At 46.8% G+C, this 20,079-nt stretch overlaps 1 protein-coding gene across 1 annotated transcript in view; it reads left to right on the top strand.

The window, feature by feature from the left end:
* Positions 1 to 20,079, top strand: part of Bcr (BCR activator of RhoGEF and GTPase) — a 142,403-nt gene that overhangs the window by 89,722 nt on the left and 32,602 nt on the right. The window contains exons 5-8 of the mRNA XM_047560046.1: positions 3,535 to 3,642; positions 7,404 to 7,464; positions 9,913 to 9,965; positions 11,952 to 12,092. Coding sequence (XP_047416002.1) covers positions 3,535 to 3,642; positions 7,404 to 7,464; positions 9,913 to 9,965; positions 11,952 to 12,092 — 363 coding nt within the window. The remainder of the gene's footprint in view (positions 1 to 3,534; positions 3,643 to 7,403; positions 7,465 to 9,912; positions 9,966 to 11,951; positions 12,093 to 20,079) is intronic.

Raw genomic sequence — 20,079 nt, forward strand, 5'->3', positions numbered from 1 at the left:
AGTTCAGGAGGCTATGATTTGATGTAGGTACCCTTCATCTTTTTATTTTTTTAATTTTTGTAGTTGTGGGTAGACAGAATGCATTTATTTTATTTATTTATATGTGGTGCTAAGGATCGAACCCAGTGCCTTCACATGCTAGGCAAGTGCTCTGCCACTGAGCTACAGCCCCAGCCCAGTACCCTTCATGTTTGAAATCCCTCCCCACCATTTCTCTCAGCATGATACGTCAGCAGTTTTAAACCTAGGGGATTGGACTCAGAAGCCCTCCAGAAAAATAGAATCATGTTGTTGGAAAAAATCCACAACCAGCGCTTTCCTCAGAATAACATTCCAAAATCACTCAGAAACTTTTTTTTTTTTTTTAATGTAATAATCCAGTGAGCCCTGGAACTTAAGTTTGGAAAGCTTCCTATGGTATCCCTGGTGTCCTTGAGCCACCTTCCTTCTTTAGATGTTGCAGCAGGAAGATTGGGAGAGGGGCCAAGGCTGTAGTGGGACATCATTCCTTAGTCACTGTGTTCTGAATATTCATGTCTTTGACCTGGGTTGAGTGGTGACTCTGTAACGACAGGCAGACTCAGCCCTGCTCTCAGCCCTTTCAGACCTCAGCAAGGTTGATGCAGCATCACTCGTTTAGGCATCCCAGCTGGGAGAGTCCTGGGACCCAAGGAGTTTGCTGTGCCCTGCTTCAGCTTTGGTGTCTCCTCCTGAGCCCTGGGACTCATGAGCTACATCTGATAGCACAGAAAGCCTGACCTAAACCTGGCCTTTACTTCCCCATGACTACTGTGCAGGGCTGAAATTTTATCAGCTTCATTTCGTTTTGTTTTTCTAATCATTTCAGACTTACAGAAGAGTTGCAAGAATAGTACAAAGAACTCTAGTGTAACCTTCACCCACATGCACTGATCGTAACATTTCATGACTTTAGCCTTGTGTCTTTTATGCATGCTGCATGCACACACACTTTTTTCTTTTTTATAGTTTGAGAATAAGTTGCAGGCTTCTGCCCTTTTACCCCTAAATACTTCATTGTGTTTTTGCTCAGAACAAGGACATTCTCTTCCATAACCCACAGTACAATTTGTCACATTCAGGAGATTTTACATTGTTGTGACATTATTTAGTACACTGTCCCTATGCAGATTTCCCCCAAGTTGGTAATCAAGTTCTTTATAGCTGTTTTTGCTCTCTTATTCAGGATCCAGTGCACGGTCACATGATATACTTGATTATCATGTATACTTCCTTGGATTTGGCTCATCTTCCATGACTTTTGCCCTTTTATTTTTTTATGGTACAGGAATTGAGCTCTGGGATACTCTACCACTGAACTCCATCCCCGGACCTTTTTTATTTTTATGGCAGGGTTTTGATAAGCTGAGGCTGTCCTCTAATTTAACATCCTCCTGCCTTAGTCCTCCATATCACTGGAATTACAGGTATGCACCACTGCCACCAGGCTCTTTACTTTTGATTCTGAGACAGGGTCTTTTTAAATTGCCCAAGTTGACCTCAAACTTGCAATCATCCTAACTCAGCCTCCCTAGTAGCTGAGATTATAAGCATATACCACTGCACCTGGCTTAGCTTTTTATTTTTTATTGTTTTAGTTGTCAGGGGACCTTGGTTTTTATTTATTTATCTTTATGTGGTGCTGAGGATTGAACCCAGTGCCTCACACACCTAGGCAAGCGCACTGCCACTGAACCACACCCCAGTCCTCAGCTTGCCTTTTGACATTTATTGAAGGGTACAGACCAATTTTTCAGATGTTTCCTCAGGAATAGATTCAGGCTCTGAGTTTTTGGTAAAGAACAATATCACAGCAGTCGGGCTCTGGCCTTCTCAGATGCACCCTATCTGGAGGCATTGTGCCATTATCAGTGCAGCTTGGTTTTGGTTTTTTGATTGACTAAACATGTAGAAATAAATTGCTTGAGACTTTTCACACCTAGAAGAGGTGAACTCCTTGGGTAGAAGGGAAGGGAAGAAGATTTGAAAGGTTTCTCCTTCGGAGATACTTTAGACTCCACTCTGCAATCTTTTCTTCCAAGAGGGCATTCTGATCCTGTCCACATTCTCTGAAGCAGTGCCACTGTTCTCCATTCCTGCCCCACCTTGGCCATCTGCTGTTGCATGGGTGTGCTCACTTATTTATCATATACTGTCCTGTTATAACACCAACTACAGAGGGTATCCCTGTGTTTGATTATTCATAACTGTGGGGACAGGGGCTCAAGCTGGGCTTTAGTTTCAGTGGAGGTACTTAGTGAGTAGCAAAGGAGGGAGGAGGGAAAGAAAACCCTCTGGGTCTTACATTGTACTGGAGGAAGAACCTGGAATTCAAGTATGCAGCAATTTCTCCAGGGTGTTCAGCATGGCAGGAGCTGAGCAGGATATCCTCTGGCCACTCCTCTTTCCTCATTCTATGACTCTCTGTGCTAACACTGTAGGGAGCAGAGCCAGAAGATCAGGCCTGTTTTACCCAGGGGCACCTGGTTTACCCAGCATCTGGGATCATCATATTTAGAAACATAAAATTTAATATAAATGCAAATGCATGTGGAAATGAAATTTAAGTTTGATATAGAACAAGTGCCAGGAAGAGCAAATAGTCAGGCTTCCAATTCCTGATCAACTGTGATGGAAGTCTCTGGCCCAGCCTGTGGGTCTCCTGAGTCTTGTTTTACCCAGGCCTGGGTTGCTCATCCCATGTGAGGACTGGTTTCCTTTTTGCTGTCTCTAAAGATGTCATAGGACCTAGAGATGACAGTGGGGACTACACACACACATGCACCCACCTATGGAAGTCATGGCTCAGTTGTGTGTGCATCTGATCAGGAGGCTCAGTGAGGAGACCTTCTCTCATTGCATTTGGTTTAATAAAGGACAAATGAAGTGCCTCTAACCTTATAGCCAGCAGGTCTCCCATCTGCTGCATGTGCAGTATGACACCTATGTACCCAGCTAGGTCTGGGATGGGCTTGAGTCTGAGCACTTGAAGCTCTTCTCCACAGGCATGTGGGTGAGTGTTCCTCATCTGTCTGAGGGAATTGGACATGAACAGAACACTGTTGCCACCAGGGTCCAACAACCTCCATGTCCTCCTGCAACCAGAATGAAAAGGTGCCAGCCACTCGGTCTCACCTGCTGAGAAATGCTTGTCCACGTACACTCACTCCTTCAAAATTAAGCTGCTACTCACAATACTGTTGAAGTGAGTGGGGTGGGAGGAATTAGCAGCTCTGGAAGGAAGCCATTACCTGCCCAGGGATGTGAGTCACTTCTCAACATGTCATTTTAGGAGAGGGAAGTGTGCTCAGTGCGTGGGGAGGGGAAGCAGGTGGGAAGAAATGACATGGAAGAGCTGAGGTTTCTGTAGCCTGTGCACTGTCTGCTGTACCTGGAATTTCTCCAGAACTGTGCAGAGGAGCCCAGTCTTCAGAAAGACCAGTGGTGGGAGGGGAATGGCATATGTCCCAAACCTGTCCTTCACCTGTCCCATACTCTCTTCCTTCCTCCCTGCAGGCCAGCCAGCTGGGTGTGTATCGGGCCTTTGTGGACAACTATGGGGTTGCCATGGAAACAGCAGAGAAGTGCTGTCAGGCCAACGCTCAGTTTGCAGAAATCTCTGAGGTAATGATTACCATGACATTGAGCAGACAGGAGCACCACTAACTCCCACCTGTGCCCTGATGATGAGTTGTGGGCTGGTTGTGGTAGAACCTGACCTGGGAGAACAAAATGCACCCAACTGAAGTCTGGTCATGAACCACAGTTCTGAACACATATGTTGCTGGGTTTGCTCCATCAGCTTCATGCCCGGGATACTATTGTAACCAGATAGAAGGGGCAGCCTCAAGAGCACCCCACCTGCTCAAAGGCCGGGGCCTGATTCCAGAGGTCAGGTAATATATTTAGCTCATAGTTCTAGAGGCTGGGAAGGCCAAGATCTTGGGGTTGCATCTAGTGAAGGCCTTCTTGCTATATTATAACATGGAAGGCATCTCATGGTGGTATAGAGCAATCCTGCTAGCTTAAGTCTCTCTCCTTAAAAAGCCACTAATACCTTCATTGGGGCTCTGTCCTTATGACATTAGTCTAATTATAATCATGTTCCAGCATCCCCCAACTTCATATAACATGAACTAATTAAATTTCCAATACATGAACTTTTGGAGGGCATAATCAAACCATAGTAACCATGTTACCCAGATGCTCTCTTGCACCATGTGTCTGCAGTGAATAGTTTCTATAATTTTGACCTGTGTCTTATCATAGGCGTCCTAACTCTGTACCTTGTTACTGGAGACTAGCTGGGAATTTCCTCCTCTACTCTTTTTCTAGCCTACCAGCAGGCTTAAAAGCTGGGAACACTGAAGAGCTAGCACAAGGGAGTGAGGGCTTGCATTGCTATGTCTGTAGACCCACATGGGAAGGAAGGCTCCTGGTTAGAACCATACCACCCAATGTGTGGGGTAATTGCTGCTTCTCTCTTTGCATTTAGCTCCAGTAAGTCTGAAACTTCAAACTGTGGGATGTTGTTAGCTCCTGGGACCTCAAAAGAGTCCCTCAGATACAGAGAAAATGAATAGGCCATCCAAGAGACTGATAACCAAGTCAAGTCCAAAATCCAGCAGCATCCCTGTATCTTCATTTTTTCATACAGGGGTTCTTCTTGCCCTTTGCCATTCTGTCTTTGCAGAGTCAGTGACAACCTTGAACCAGTTTTCTCTGTGGAAGCCTATTGTCTCTCTCACCTTTGCTTATTATTGTTTTTTATTAATTTGTTTGGTGGTACTAGGGATTGAATTCAGGGCCTTGCACATGCCAGGTAAGTACTCTATCACTGAGCTCTGTCACTAACCCTCACTCTTTCCTTTAGATGACTTCTCCCCAGAGCTCTGACTTGCCTCCCCCCACACACCAAACAAGGATTCTGGCCTCTGAGACCAGAGACTTTGTGCCATTTTATCATTTATCATGGGGCTGGCTATGAGGCCCTGGTTCTGATTGTCTTCAACAGCAATAACTTGTGCTACCCTGTTCCTTCTAAGCCCCAGGGATGCCCCAGTCCCTGCCCAGTGCTGCAAGTAACAAGATATGCATAAATCAAGGCCTCTGTGCTTCCCTCCCACCAGTTCTATAGCCCCTGAAGCATTCAATCCCTGCACTCTTATCAGCTGGAATATTGGTACCAAATTTTAATAAATTTTTACAAATCAGCGAATGAATCAGACACAGACATTATGACCCTATGTGCATATATGATTACTTGACCAGTGTAATTCTACATCATGTACAATCAAAAAAACGAGAAGTTTTATTGTCATTTATGTATGATGTGTCAAAATGCATTCTGCTATCACATATAACTACTATTTAGAAGAAAAAAGAAAAAGAAAAATGCCCGGCCGTGGTGTGCCTGCCTATAATTCCAGCAGCTTGGGAGGCTGAGGCAGGAGGATCACAAGTTCAAAGCCAGCCTTAGCAACAGTGAGGCACTAAGCAACTGAGTGAGACCCTGTCTCTAAATAAACAATACAAAAAAAAAAAGGGCTGGGGATGTGGTTCAGTGGTTGAGTGCCCCTAAATTCAATCCCTGATTCACCCCCTGTAAAAAAGACTTAATCCTTGAAGAGCAGGCTACAGTTCAGCATCCAAGTTCACGTCTACCTGTACAGGTTTTTACAGAGGAGGGAAGAAGCCATGGTGGAACATGACCAGGGGAGGTCACATGGTTCCACTGAGGTCTTGGGTGAGAATCTGAGCTGAGGCTGGGTTGCAAGGAGTAGGATGGTGGCTTAGTGCCAGCTAGAATCTGGCCCTCTTTGAATCTTTGTGGTTCTTAAACCATTGAAGGAGCATCCATGCTGGTTATCTGTATTTCAAAAGTGGTCCAAAGAAATTGGAACTGCCTACAGAGAGCAAAATCAAGCTCAAGAAAGAGGAATCAGCAGGCTATGTGGTGGCATAGGTACTGTGTCTTGGGAGGTCAGTACTTGGGTGAGAGATCTGAGATTCACACTCAAAATACAGGGTGGGGAGGGGTAATAGTTCTTCACCTCCTCCTGGGACCAGTCCAAGGCATGCGTTAACATCTAGTTACACTGTAGTTGCGCATGGTGGGTTCTATGGGGCACCAGCTCCCAGGCAGTAAATAAGAGGAGTTACAGAAAAGAGTTTCTGGAGTCAAGTAAGTCTGAAAAATGTGGGGTTAAGCCAACTCTTAAGGTTCCTTGTAGCAGGACATCCCAGAGCTGTGCCTTACCCCTTCCAGGGGCATGTGGAGCGTGGGGTGCCTCCCAGGCTCATGTGAGCTCAGCACCTGGTTTTTGCAGTCTCTTGTTGAGCTTTCACACCCCCTCACATCCTTTGGAACTGCTGAGTCAGACATGGGGAGGAACAGTCACTGCAAGGGATGTTAAACTCTTAGGAAAGGCATCAAAGTGCATGATGGGTTTGGGCTCTGGTGAGCTGGAAGTCACCATCTTAGAGGCCTGGGAGGATTCTTGCAGCACAAGAGGTTGGGAGAGCTATCCCAAAGCTCCTTCCCATCTCTCTGGTGGTTACACATTTGTTTAGAAGCCTAGTACTAGGATTTCTCACAGCTGCTTCCTGGAGATGATTTCAGGGTCAAGGGGATCCTTTATTCTCATTTCTCTTAGTATGTTAGATCAAATCAGTGATCCTTTTAATGCAGCTGTGTTGAAACATGGCCTGTCAAGTAACAAGCCCTGCTTCCTCTGCAGGTATCTTACCACCTTATTTTAGAGCAAGTACATTTGCATATTTTAGCAAGTATATTTATACATTTCCACTCAGGAGGGTGGGTGAAGCACCTGGTATAAGTATGGGTAGTGGCAGGCCCACCCTGGATGATGCCAAAGCAGAATGCTCTTCTGAAAGACCAGTCCCTGCATGCTGTTGAATTGCTCCAAGAAAGAAGTTTGCAGGCTTCTCTGTGTCAGATTCTCACCAAGGGTTGATTTTGTCCCCAAGGAATCCTTGGCAATGACTAGAGACATTTTTGGTTTTCATAAAAGGAGTGCAGAGATGTAAACTACACCTGCAGGTAGAGGCCAAGGATGCTGCCCAACCTCCTAGAGTGCACAGGGCTGCTGCACAGAACAGGGAATGGCTAGCCCCAAACGTCCACAGTGCTTAGGTTGAGAAATCCTGTCCTAAGCATCTAGGACTTCATGCTTAGCTTGCCCATGGGTCACAATATGGGTTTTTGTTCAGCTGCTCAGAATGTCCCCGAGTTTGCTATATCTGGGGTTCTTTGTGGGAAAAGAAGGCCAAACTTTCTGCCAGAGATTCCTGACCATAGAGTTTTGTGCCACTTCCAGGCTGCTTTAACCATCTCTTGTAATCACATACTTTTCTCTTTGCAGAACCTGAAAGCCAGAAGCAACAGGGATGCCAAGGACCCAGCCACCAAGAATTCTTTGGAAAGTGAGTTCTTCATGCAGGGCCTCTTTGTGTCTTCATGGGGGTGGTTGCTGCCAGCAGAGGGGATGTTGCTGGAAAAGCAGAAATGGTGCCTCATTGGGTCACTCCCTGGTGTCTTTCCTGTTTTGGACATCAGATTGTGAGAGTGAGGATGAGGAAAGAGAAACTCTTGAGTGTGGCAGTGGGAAGGCACTACTAGGCATTTAAAATGTCATCATCCACTTGTGGTGGCATGACTGAGGCAGAAGGATTGCAAGTCCAAGGCCAGCCTGAACAACATAGTAAGATCCCATTTCAAAAAATTTGAAAATGTCGGGCTGGGGAGATAGCTCAGTTGGTAGAGTGCTTGCCTTGCAAGCATAAGGCCCTGAGTTCAGTCCCCAGAACCGCAAAAAAAAAAAAAAAAAAAAAAAAAAATTGAAAATGTCATCATGTCATGCCTACTGGCCCTATAAGAAGAACTTTATTTTCCCCTTTCAAATGAGATATTAGGTGGACATTAGAGATGTAAAATTAGATATTAGGGCATGTCTATAATCTCAGCAACTTGGTAAGCTGAGGCAGGAGGATCACAGGTTGAAAGCCAGCTTTAGTAACTTAGCGAGACTCTGAGCAATTTAGTGAGACCCTGTCTCAAAATAAAATATAAAAAGGAATGGGGATGTGGCTCAGTGATAAAGCATCCCTGGGTTCAATCCCCAGTGCACAAAAAAAAAAAAAAAAAATTAAATGATATTAGTTTATTTCCTGTTGCTATAACTGACTACCACAGATATGAGTAATTTATAAAGAATAAAGGTATATTAAAAGGTTCACAGTTCTGAAAGCTGAGAAGTTCAAGATCAGGCAGCCAAATCCATTGAGGCCTTCTTGCTGGTGGAGACTCTGTAGAGTCCCAAGACAGCATGGGACATCCCATGGAGAGATAGAATAAACATGCCAGAGAGCACTCACTTTGATAACAGAAGCATCACTCAACAACCCATTAATTCTTGAATGGATGAACTCATTCACAAGGGCAGAACCCTCCTGACCCTATCATATCCCAAAGATCCCACCTCTCAAATGCCATTAACATGTATAATTTGGGGGATGAAGTTTCCAACACAAAAATTTGGGACACATATTTAAAATATGACAGATGACAAAATGGGTGTAGAACATAAAATAGCCCAAGTGGAACATAGTTTCTAGGTAGCTGGGCAGGATTTGAATCCAGAGTGATTGGGTTCCCAGGGCTGTGTGTTTAACCTCTGCACTCTGAATAAAAAGTGGAATCAAATCAAAGAATGAATTGGACATTATGACCCTATGTGCATATATGATTACATGACTGGTGTAATTCTATATCATGTACAATCAGAAGAATAAGTTATACTCCATTTATGTATGATGTGTCAAAATACATCCTACTGTAATGTATAACTGTGTAGAACAACAACAAAAAGAGCCAGGCATATTGATGCATGCCTGTAATCCCAGCAGCTCAGGAGACTGAGGCAGGAGGACCTCAAGCCAGCCTCAGCAATGGCAAGACTCTAAGCAACTCAGTAAGACCTGTCTCTAATAAAATACAAAAAAGAGCTGGGGATGTGGTTCAGTGGTTGAGTGCCCCTGAGTTCAATCCCCGGTACCACTCCCCCCACCCCCCCAAAAAAGTGAACTCAGGCATGGAAAGTCACTTCTTGCTTTTGATTTTTAGGATAGTGTGAATAGTTTGCTCACTCACAGGGAACAGTGGATGAGCATCAATCTCCAGAGCTTGCTTACCCTTCAATCCTGCTGTGAGCTAGTCTTCCTATCTATAAAGTGGATATAGCAATGTGTGCCCAACACTGATCATGGGAGTCATGTGAGGAAATGTACCTGACATGTGTCAGAAAACACCTAAGCATCTGTGCTCATGGTGGGCTATACTCACTGTTGTCTGAGAAAAGCACAGGTGGCCAAGGCTGGCTGGGGCTCCTATGCCACTGGAGGCTGGATGTCCTCAGCAGGTTCCCATCTCAGAGCACCTGTCAGACTGAGAACTGTGGTCAGCATCAAGTTGGCTCCTGCAAAGCATCTAGGTTTGACATTGAGATCTGCTTGCTGGTCCACTTCCAGGGTACCCTCTAGGATGGATAACAAATCTCCATCCAGGATTGGGGTCCTCACCAACCCCAGGTGACAGGAGTATCAACATTGAGCCTTTTTGACTGTTGTCACTAGGTTAGCTGAGGGCTCAAACCTGACTTAGCAGCTCTGGACTCTGCATTTGATGTCCTTGACTTAAAACCTGAGTGTGGCAGACAGGTGCTCTGAATTTGCCCTCATCATTTGTGCAGGGGTCAGTTGGGGCCAGTAGAAGTTGGGCCTGTACCATTCGCCCTCCCACTTGCAGCTCTAGCTAGTGGTTAGTATCCTGCTTTCTCCAGATGCGGTCATCTCACCCTGCCTGTCTCTTCACAGCCCTGCTCTACAAGCCTGTGGACCGGGTGACAAGAAGCACGCTGGTCCTTCATGTGAGTCATATCTTAGGGCAGTGCAGCTGAGTTGGTCCAGACATTTTTCCTGTCCTCATGCCCAGCTAGGTGTGTCTTCTTACCTTGGGCCCTTTGTTTCTCCTGTCCTGGGACTGACACTTGCCTTTTGCCCACCCTTATCCCCATCCCTTTCCTCTCCCACAAACCTTTAATGAGGATGTGGAGATGAAGGGACTCTGCTCTCCAGGGTCTCACAGGATAGGGTGCTGGGGGAACAGAAGCAGGGAGGGAGCATCCTGTCCCACATGGGCAGGGGCTTGAAGATGGAGAAGGCAGTGAAGTGCATGAACTGAGACTCCAAGTTAAACAGGACTGGGGACCAGAGGACCCATGCATTCTGGAGGCTGTGGGGAAGGAACAGAGGAAGATCCCACCTCAGTGGGGGGTCACCTAAGGGATCTTATCAATACTGAGAAACAGAACCAGAAAATAAAACAACCCAAGTACTACTGCCTGGGAGATCCTATTAATATGATTTACAAGGTTTATTTTTTTAAAAAATTTGCAGCCAATTCATAGAAGGGTGTGACATGTTCATTTCCTTTCCTGCTCCCTCCCCACAGATGAGCCCACCACCAGAAAGGCTGTATGCATGAGCTAACAGACATGAATTTCTCTCTTAATTATGTGAAACACATTGTATGTGTTTCATTCACTCTTTGGTTTTTTTCCATTTAATACCACATCATAGAGATTGTTTCACTTTAACCCAAACAGCAATGCCTCATTCTTTTTTTCTTTTTTAAAAAATATTTTTAGTTGTATTTGGACACACTACTTTTATTTTATTTATTTTTATGCAGTGCTGAGGATTGAACACAGTGACTCACACATGCCAGGCAAGCAAGCACTCTACCACTGAGCTACAACCCCAGCCATACCTCATTCTTTTTTTTAAGCTGTATAATATTCTGTATATTCTGTTGACCAGATGTTTCATCATTTCTTACCATGCTCTAATTAAGAGTTTTTGAATGGAGAGCCAGGCATAGTCTTGTACACCTGTAATCCAAGCTACTTGGAGGAAGATTGAGTCTAAGAGTTCAAGGCCAACCTGGGCAACACAGCAAGACTCCATCTCAAAAAAAAAAAAAAGTTTTGGAATGGGGGCAAATGTTATGCAGCTCAGAGGCTCTGGCAGATAGCCTGTCAGACTAAGACACCGCAGTTTGCCCACTTGCTGTGATTGGTCCAGGAGCAAGTATGCACCTAACCAAGTATTATAGTAGGGAGAAGCTGAATCTGCCCCTGAGCAATAGGGGCAGGTAGGGTAGCCTTTCATTGCCAACCCAAGTGCCTTCCTCTGTGCCTATTTCATCTCTCCAGGTTCTTTTTGAAAATGGGATTTGGAACCTAAGGGGATTATGTTCATCTGAACCAGGGAGCTGCTGGCCTTGAGCAGGAATGACTTGCATTCCTAGCAGAGAAGGTGTTAGTATTCCTATCTGAAAAAGCCTAGATTCTCATCTAAAGGAGGAGGAGCCAGAAGGGTCTTGGACTTTTTCCTGCCCTTGAACAGGCCAGTAGTTCTAGACCAAAACTGATTCTGCTCTTGAAGGAACATGTGGCAATGTCCAGAGACATATTTTGTTGTTAAAACTACAGAGGAATGCTATTGGCATCTAGTATACAGAGACCAGGGGTGGCAGTAAATATTCTGTGGGGTACAGAACAGCCCCCTACCACATGCCATAACAAAGAATTAATTGGTCCAAAATGTCAACAACACCAAAGTCCAGAAACCCTACCCTAGAACCTTATAGTAGAAATTTCTTTTGGCATGAGTTTGTTGGAGTGCCATTTAGGACCTTCTGGGATGTTGTTCAATAAGCACTAACTGCAAAGCCCAGGCCCTTTGAGAGCCATAGCAGTGACACCTGAGGAGCCAGAAGCTCTGAGTTAATACTGAGTGTGGGTCCATGCCAGTTCTGCTTTGTCTGACTCAAGTCTTTTCACCTGGGGCAGGATTTGCTGAAGCACACTCCTTCCAGCCACCCCGACCATTCCCTGCTACAGGACGCCCTCCGCATCTCACAGAACTTCCTGTCTAGCATCAATGAGGAGATTACACCCCGCCGACAGTCCATGACAGTGAAGAAGGGAGAGGTGAGTGTGGCCTCGGGACATACAGGGCACCCTCATCTCAGACCCAGAGTTCATCTTCAGCAAATGGCTTAGCCCAACACAAGAGACATGTTGCCCTTGGTGATCTGTGACCCTGGCAGGGTACAACCTAGTTCTGCATGTGAGGCTTTAGGATGAAGTTGTAGGGGTGTCCCCACATGCTCCACATCCACCAGACAGCATCAGTCACCATCTCTCACTCAGCTGCCTCTTTGTTTTTCTGTCAAGTTACATCCAGAGCACCCCATTTTCCTCCCTCATACTCTTGCCAGCTTAGGTTTTCCTCCTGTGAGACCAGGAGAAAGGAGGATGACGTTCTGTCTGCCTGGAATGTATCTACTTCCTGGGTTAAAAAACTGTTAACACCAGATTTCAGGATTTAAATGAGGGGGGAAAAGGAGGGTAGCCAGGTGTGGTGGCACACACCTATAATCCCAGCTGCTTGAGAGGCTAAGGCAAGAGGATGGTAAGTTTGAGGCTAGCCTCAGCAATTTAGCAAGGCCCTAAGCAAGTGAGTGAGACCCTGTCTCACAATGAAAACATAAAAAGGGCTCAGTGATCAATCACCCCTGGATTCAATCCCCAGCATAGAAAAAAAAAAAAAAAAAAAGAAAGGGAGGAGTTCATGGTTTATATTTGAGTGAGGATAGGTGAACTTGATGTCTTCACTGGAAGCTCCCCCCGTGTCTAGCAGCCACTTATAGGCATTCTCTCTTCACATGTCATCAATAAGCAGATATTGGCTTGTGCCCTTGGCACCTCTGATCTTTCCTGGGAAGGCCCACTAGCATGGACAGCAGTTAGTGAGGACAGCTTAGATATGCAGGCCAGGGAGCTGGCATCCAACCTGAGTTGAGTGTCCTTTGTCAGAAGTGACATCAAAGTAAGGAGAGCTGATCTGTGGCCTCTGGCATCTTGTGCAGGGAGAGGAACCTGTGACAGGCTCAGGCTCCTCCTTCCTTCTGGTTCATGTGCCAAATGCTCAGTGCTCAGATACCACCAGAACTGACTTGCCTAGCCCACAGGGTTTCTTTCCCTCCTCCCATCTGGCTAGAGCGTGCCAGGATGTTCTTGGTCTAATTTTCCATATTCCTCTCTGGGAAGTGATACCCTATATTGCTGATCTAAAATCTTCCATGTGTGCAGAGTCTAATCAGGCTTGACCTTGAGTAAGGAGTTCTGTCAGGTTTCTCCTGGTGGACCTGACCAGGGAGGAGGAGGGAACTGTCCTCTCTGCTCTGTTCTCCAGGCTTGTCTAGATCCTGGAATGAGGCACAATTAGGTCCAGTCTCAGTATCATGAAGTCTAACCCATTAGGTGGCCTGGAGCTTGCGACTCCTCCCTTCTGAATCTGTTTCTTATCTTTTGAGCAGGATGGGCACACAGCCTCATCTTCCTGGGCCTCTGGGCCCTCAAAGGAGCCTGACTTATGGAAAGAGCAGCATGTGGCAACACTCCTGGCCCGTGTCAGTCAGCACTGAGCCCGTTGAAGGCAGAAATGAATCTTCAGCATCTCCCAAAGGCAGATGTTGAGTAGGGTAGGGGCTCCCTACCTGGTTATCCAATGGCTAGAACCCAGGGGACATGGGGATCTTATCTTGTCTCCTTATACAACAATGGGCCCTGCTCCTGGTTCTTTCTCCTGGCCAAGGACCACTAAAAGAGAATAGCCTATGGCCTTCTTATTGGCAGTCCACCAGATCTAACTAGATATTGAATTTTTGTCTGCTAAGATTCCATATGCTGGTTGGGTTCCTGCCCAGCTTGCCCTTACTTCCTGGAACAACTTCTCTTTCTATTCTGCCAACTATTCCTTTATGAGAGCTCTGACCTGGTAAGTAAATGAATGAGCTTGGCCCTTGATATAGTGCCAACTCAACTGCCTCTGACTGCTGTTTAGGATACCTGGAGAGAAGTATTTGGATCTTTGGAATCAACTGCCTCAGAGAATTAAGGTAAAAGGCATTGCCTGGGAGTTGGCAGCCAGGCCTTTGTTTCTGCATCTGTCCTCATGATCCTTCTTCTGGGCTGACCCCCTGCCAGGGTCTCAATGACCAAGCAGGAAGTATTTATGGGCTGGACACTTCATAAGGGCAGGGACCTTAATCCTTGTCTTTTCCAGCACCTAGCCCTGGAAGGACATTTACTTAATGAGAAAGGGTCACTTGGGTACTTCAACTGCTAGAGGGAGAGGAGGATTAGTGAACTCTGAAAGGTTGTGATTCTGACTCACACCCCCACTTCATTCAAAACTGTCCATCAGTGCCTGTTGAGGGAGAGGACTTGATGGTGACTAAGTTAGGATGTGAAAAAGATGCCCACTCTTGTATCCTTGATCCTCAACCATGCCAGGAGAAGACATTGTTAATCAGTCCTGCACTCAGAATCTGAGCATCCTCCCCAGTATACTTCCAGATTGCCCAACATGTGTGTACTCCTTGATGCAGCAGAAACGATGCCAGTTGGGTAATCCTCCAAACCCCAGTTTGGTCCTCACCCACTGCTTACCCATACAATTGGGAAAGGGGGACACCCTTTTTTCTTCCCCAAACATTCATTCTTTCTGAGGACGGTGACTCAGGGTCTGTTGCCCCTGTAGTGGGTTGTGTCAGGCTAAAAGTGTTTCATGATCTGTGAGGAACCACATGGAAATGAGGGGTAATGACTTTGCCACATGGGCACCTTCCATGTCACCAGCCAGGGAAGAATCCCCAGGACCCCTTCCCCTAGCCCCCTAAAGGGGAGGAGCTGCAGGCTACCTAGAATTTGCAGCAGGACTGAGCTTTGGAAATACCTATTTTTTCCCTTGTGCCAATTTCTTAGTTTGGTGTATGACATTGAATAGCAACTTCCCAAAAGGAGAAAAGAGCTATGCCTGTGAATTCTCATGAAGACACACTCAGGTCAGAGGCCTTCTGCCTTTTACAGATGAACTGTGGCTTAGAGAGATTGAATGACTTTCCTGTGGTCACATAATATAGTAAGCAAGCCAGATTGTGAGACGTGTGTGTACCCCAGGTATGTTACACTTTGGTTCTTTTCCCCCTTTATGAACTGATGGCTTACTCACCCCTGAGTTTTCCCTTCACTACCTGGAGGTAGGTGGAATCAGAAAAATATGCCCCTTTCAGCTTGATGTCCTACCCAAGTCTTAGGTTCTGTCCCATGCCCCTTCCCCTGCTTTTACTGGAAGCATGTCAAAGTAGGGCAGAGGTTCCATTTTCTAGCTTCCCTGGTAGTTTAGTAAAGAGAAGGAAGATGCCTCCATCAACCTGGGCATTTGGAAGTGTTCCCACAGGTACTACGGGATCTCTTGGGAGGTAACCTGTCACCACCTGCTCAGCCTGACGGAGTTAGGACATGATAGAGGGGACCCAGGTGAAAGCCTGCACAGGGCCAGCAGCCCAACCCTTGATACCCATTGTGGTTCTTATCATCTTATCCTTTTTATCCAAGTCCCCCGGCTCCAGGGCTGTGCCCTTTTTGGAAGTGACAACATTACAGGTGGCTTTCTGACTCTGCACAATAGCCAGCACTGACCCTGGACACCTGAGAGCTTTGAGCAGCAGGAGGATGCCCTTCTCAGCCTCTGGATAAAAGGGTCCTGCAGGCACATTTTCCTTCCAGGTCTGGGAACTGTGGATTGGTGGGTAGGTGCTCATTTGTTTAGCTGAATTAACTTCACAGTTAGATAACCAGACCTAAAAAGAGTATTACTGCTGGGTAATTTCCCCCACGCAGTTGCTTGTCTGTCTGCTATGAGCTTCACACTGTGTGCTGTTCAGGCTTGGAAGTATGTGGGATGATCGGGCCTCCAATCCTGGTTCTCTGCCTGGAATCCAAGAGGCCCCTCATGGAAGAAGAATTCAGGCAGCTAGTCTGAACAAGTTCTATAGGAAGGCCTGGGGAACACTGCTGGTTCAGGCTGAGACTGAGGAACTAGGGGAGAATGGAGGCCTTTCAGTTGATGATTAAAAAGATTTGAGGGCTGGAGTTGTAGCTCAGTGGTAGGTAGAATACCTGTATAGCATGCATGAGGCCCTGGGTTCAATCCCCAGCACCACCAAAAAAAAAGGAGTTAGAAAGGCCAGACCTTGTTGGCAAAGTTTGTAAGGAGTGCTATGGAGAAGACAGTAGCCAAACAGTGCCTTCCTGAGCATCTGCTTGCTCACCTTCAGGAGAGTGGTGAGCATAGTCTGTACAGTAATCACAATCAGTGTATTAGTCAGGCTTCTCTAGAGGAACAGAATCACCAGGAAGTATGATTATAAAAAGGGGATTTATTAGATTGACTTACATGATCAGAAGCTGGATAGTCCACAATGGCCATCTACAGGCTGGAGAGCTGGAGGAACCAGTATCTGCACAGTCCAAGAGGCCGAAGCCTCAGAACAAGAGGGATCAACGGTGCTACCCTACTCTGAGACTGAAAGCTTCTGGAAACTCCCTGGAGAATCACTAGCAGAGTCCACTTTGGAAGAGTGAAGAAGTGAAGAGTCTGAACCTATTCAAGAAGAATTGAGCTTGCATCTGCTGCTGCTTCCTTGTTCTTCCAGCTTTTATTCCATCCAAGCCATCATTCTTTTGGGCCACACTTAGAGAGGGGTCTCCACTTCAGTTTGTTATCCCACATGCCAATCATTCCTAGACACCTTCATTGACACACCCAAAAGCCTCTTAATCATCAGCATCTCTTAATCCAATCAAGTTGTTGCTTCAAATTAATTATTACAATCAGTGCAGGAGTCCTAGAGCTGGGGATGTAGCTCAGTGGTAGAGCATATGAGACTTGGGATTGAAACCAGGGTCTGACTGTAAAGCTGCAAAGTCAAGGCTCATTCCATGTCCAGATTTAGACCTTTTCTTTGCCTTTTATAAACATTTGCAAACAGCTTAGACTCTTGACTTGTCTGGACCCAGGTTCTAATTCTTACCAATAGCACGGGTATATTACTCTTTTAACCCACATTTCTCTGTGCAGTGGTAGAACTAGAATCTGCCACGTGGAAAGGTTCCATAGAATAAGATGAAATGTTTTGGGTAATACTGTCTCCATACAGAGCCTGGCACCTAGAAAATGCTCAGCAAATGTTAGCTGCTGCCACCTTTGCTATTGCTATAAATTGGCATAATACTTCCCAGACCCCACCCCAGCCCTCCTAGCAGATCCTGCCCCTTCTGGGGCATCCCCTTTGATGAATCATCTTATGATATGTCACTCAGGGCATAGGATGCCTGGACCAGAATTGGCCACACTGCTTTCTGAGGTCCAGGGAGTAGAGGTTAGCCATGAAGGTTGGCCCAGCCAGCCCTCACCTGCATCCTCTGTAGGAGCTATCCAGGCTGGGGAGGTCTGGAAGTCAGTGCTTTTCTAAGGCTGAGTTTCTGCTCTCCCAGGCCCAGGGCCAAATTGGTAAGCACTTCTGAGAGGGACAACTCCTGGGCAGGAAGAGACCAAATCTGCTTGAATCTCCCAACTCAGTGCTGATGCTGGGTGGGCTGACCCACTGAGAGCTGGATGACCATTGTCCCCACAGGAGCTTCAGTCCTGGGTAGGGCAAGGAGGAGATGGCACAGTGATAGTCTGAGAACTTCTTGATACCTGGTCAAAGGGGCAGGGCCTTGCAGGCCCATTTGCTGAGTCACTGTTGGGTCTTCCTTCACTGCCTCTTCTCAGTCTTTCCTTGTCACCAGCTCTCTCTCTCCTCCCTGGATTATCTGTGCTGGGCCTGTCTCTCCCCTTCTCTGAAACATGTCTATACTGATGCAGGTCTGTTGCTGTTTTCCCATCAAACTGCTTTTGCTCTTCCCTACCCTAGTGTGGAACTTTCATCAGGGCTCTGTGCAGAGCTGACCCCAGGCCTAGGCCTGGCTAGCTTTTTGAGCCAGTGTGGAGGTATCTGCCCAGGGCTTAGGAGTACTAGATCGAGGGTCAGGGCAAAGAGATCTGAGAAGTTGTCATCCTATAGGACTGGCTCTCTCTCTTTCCACTCCTCCCCTCCTCATCCACTGTTCCTCTCATTCCTTCCCTTGATACCAGCTTTCAGCCAGGGTTTAGACTTTCTTCCTGGATTGGCCGGGGTTGTGGTTGGGACCCACCTGTTTTGTCAGGGCTAGGAAACTGGACCTTTCTTTTGAAGTTGCCAGTCCCTGGGTGGGCTAGGTTTCAGAAGCCAGATCCAGCTTAAGGAGAGCATCTCTGACATTCAGGGGAAGCTCCTGGTAAAAGAGCTGTGGTTACCACCTGTCTAGCACCCAGGCCGCGATATGCCTCAACTCACACTCCTGGAACAACCCTTGTAGGCAAGGTGCAGTGCAATGCTGGGACCAGGTACTGGTTGAGAAATATTGAGGGTCCTGTGGCTTGGGTCTTCTCTTGGAAAGATAAGGGTTGCTGTTAAGTGGGCGGTGGGAGGCATTGGGCGACTGTCTCGATATTAAAATTACAACCCAGAACCAATTGAATCTGCCCCTTAGAGCCTCTTAGGCTTCCACGCCTTTGGGATAAGTTGGTGCTGGGGACTTCTGACCTGCCCCTGAGCTGAACTTAGGGTGCCCTCTGCTGGTAGCCAAAAGAAACTCAACCCCTTTTTATAGAGAAAGAACTGTTTAACCCCGTGTTGTTGCCATACCTAGACTGTCCCTTGGTCTGTCCTGAGCTGAAGGACCCTCTTCTGTGTCCCTGCTGAGAGGGCATCTGTGTAGTCATTCCCTGAGGACTTCATTGTCCAAGGACCCCCTGCAGACTTTCTCACCACTGCAGACCCAACCATCAGTGTTCCCAGGGTCTCCCAGATTTGATCTCGTGTTGCATGTACATTCCTCCCAGGTGTACACTGTTTCTTGCTTTTCATGGGTGCTGTCACCCGGCAGGCTGTCTGCCCTCGGCATGTGGATAGTGGGTGAGTGATGATGAGTCATGGTGTTGCCAGGCTGGCAACCTTCCTGCCCTTCTACTTATGGGCACTAACAGCCTGCATAAAAACATTGTTTATCCTGTGCCACTGTCCAGCTGGCTGTCATGAGCTGAGCTGCCTATGATGGTGATTTGTAACCTCCATGCCTAGAGTAACAGGGGGCCTGGCCTAGGTTGCACCTACTTTGGGGGTTCTGCTGCCGTTGGCTCCTGCAGAGCATGGGAGTCCAGGAAGGTGGTGGCATTGGATCCCCTGGTTCAGTCTGGCTCCACCATGGTAAGGTTGTAGGGTCTTCCTTCTTCTCCAGTTAGGGATGAACATGTCTCTTGCTAGGGAGACACTGAGTTTTCACACACTTAGTTATACATTGACCTTCAGACCATTCAGGACCATCACAGTATGGAGCCATCACCTGTCTGGAACCCTTCCCTGAGGCCAGGTGCTCTTCTGGGCTTATGAGCAGGAACCACTGAGTGTCATTGCTTGCTCACTCTGCTACCTAGGACAGAGGGTGGACTTAAGGCTGAGTTTTCTTATCTGTGAAATGAGCATAAGGACCTACCCACAGGGTGTTGTGGGATATAATCAGATCACTCAGACAGTGGCTTGCACAGCACACATTGTGTGTATGGAGAAAGCTCACAGTGTCTTTCATTCTATCTCCAGGTCCTTGGCACAGCACCCAACCCATATGCCCAGCACTGTTTGTTGGATGAATTAATGGCTTATCTCCATGTGCCTGTTTAGCAACCCCTTGAGCTATGTGAGAAAGACTGTCCCTTGACTTTCAGATGAAGTACTGAGGTACAGAGAGACTTAGGTCCTATTGGGAAGTCAGGTCTCCCATTCTCCTGTTTGTTTTAGGTCTACTGACTCTGTGCTACCCACCTATGGTCCATGCTGACTCAGCTCCCTGGCCAGGTATCCAGGCAGATGTCAGAGGTGTGACTCCTAAGCCAGGCTTGGTAGCACACGCCCATAATCCCAGCTACTCAGGAGGCTGAAGCAGGAAGATCACAAATTAGAGACCAGCCTCAGAAATTTAACAAGAC

The sequence above is a fragment of the Sciurus carolinensis genome, chromosome 8 (genome assembly GCF_902686445.1).
Source record: "Sciurus carolinensis chromosome 8, mSciCar1.2, whole genome shotgun sequence".
Lineage (NCBI taxonomy): Eukaryota > Metazoa > Chordata > Mammalia > Rodentia > Sciuridae > Sciurus > Sciurus carolinensis.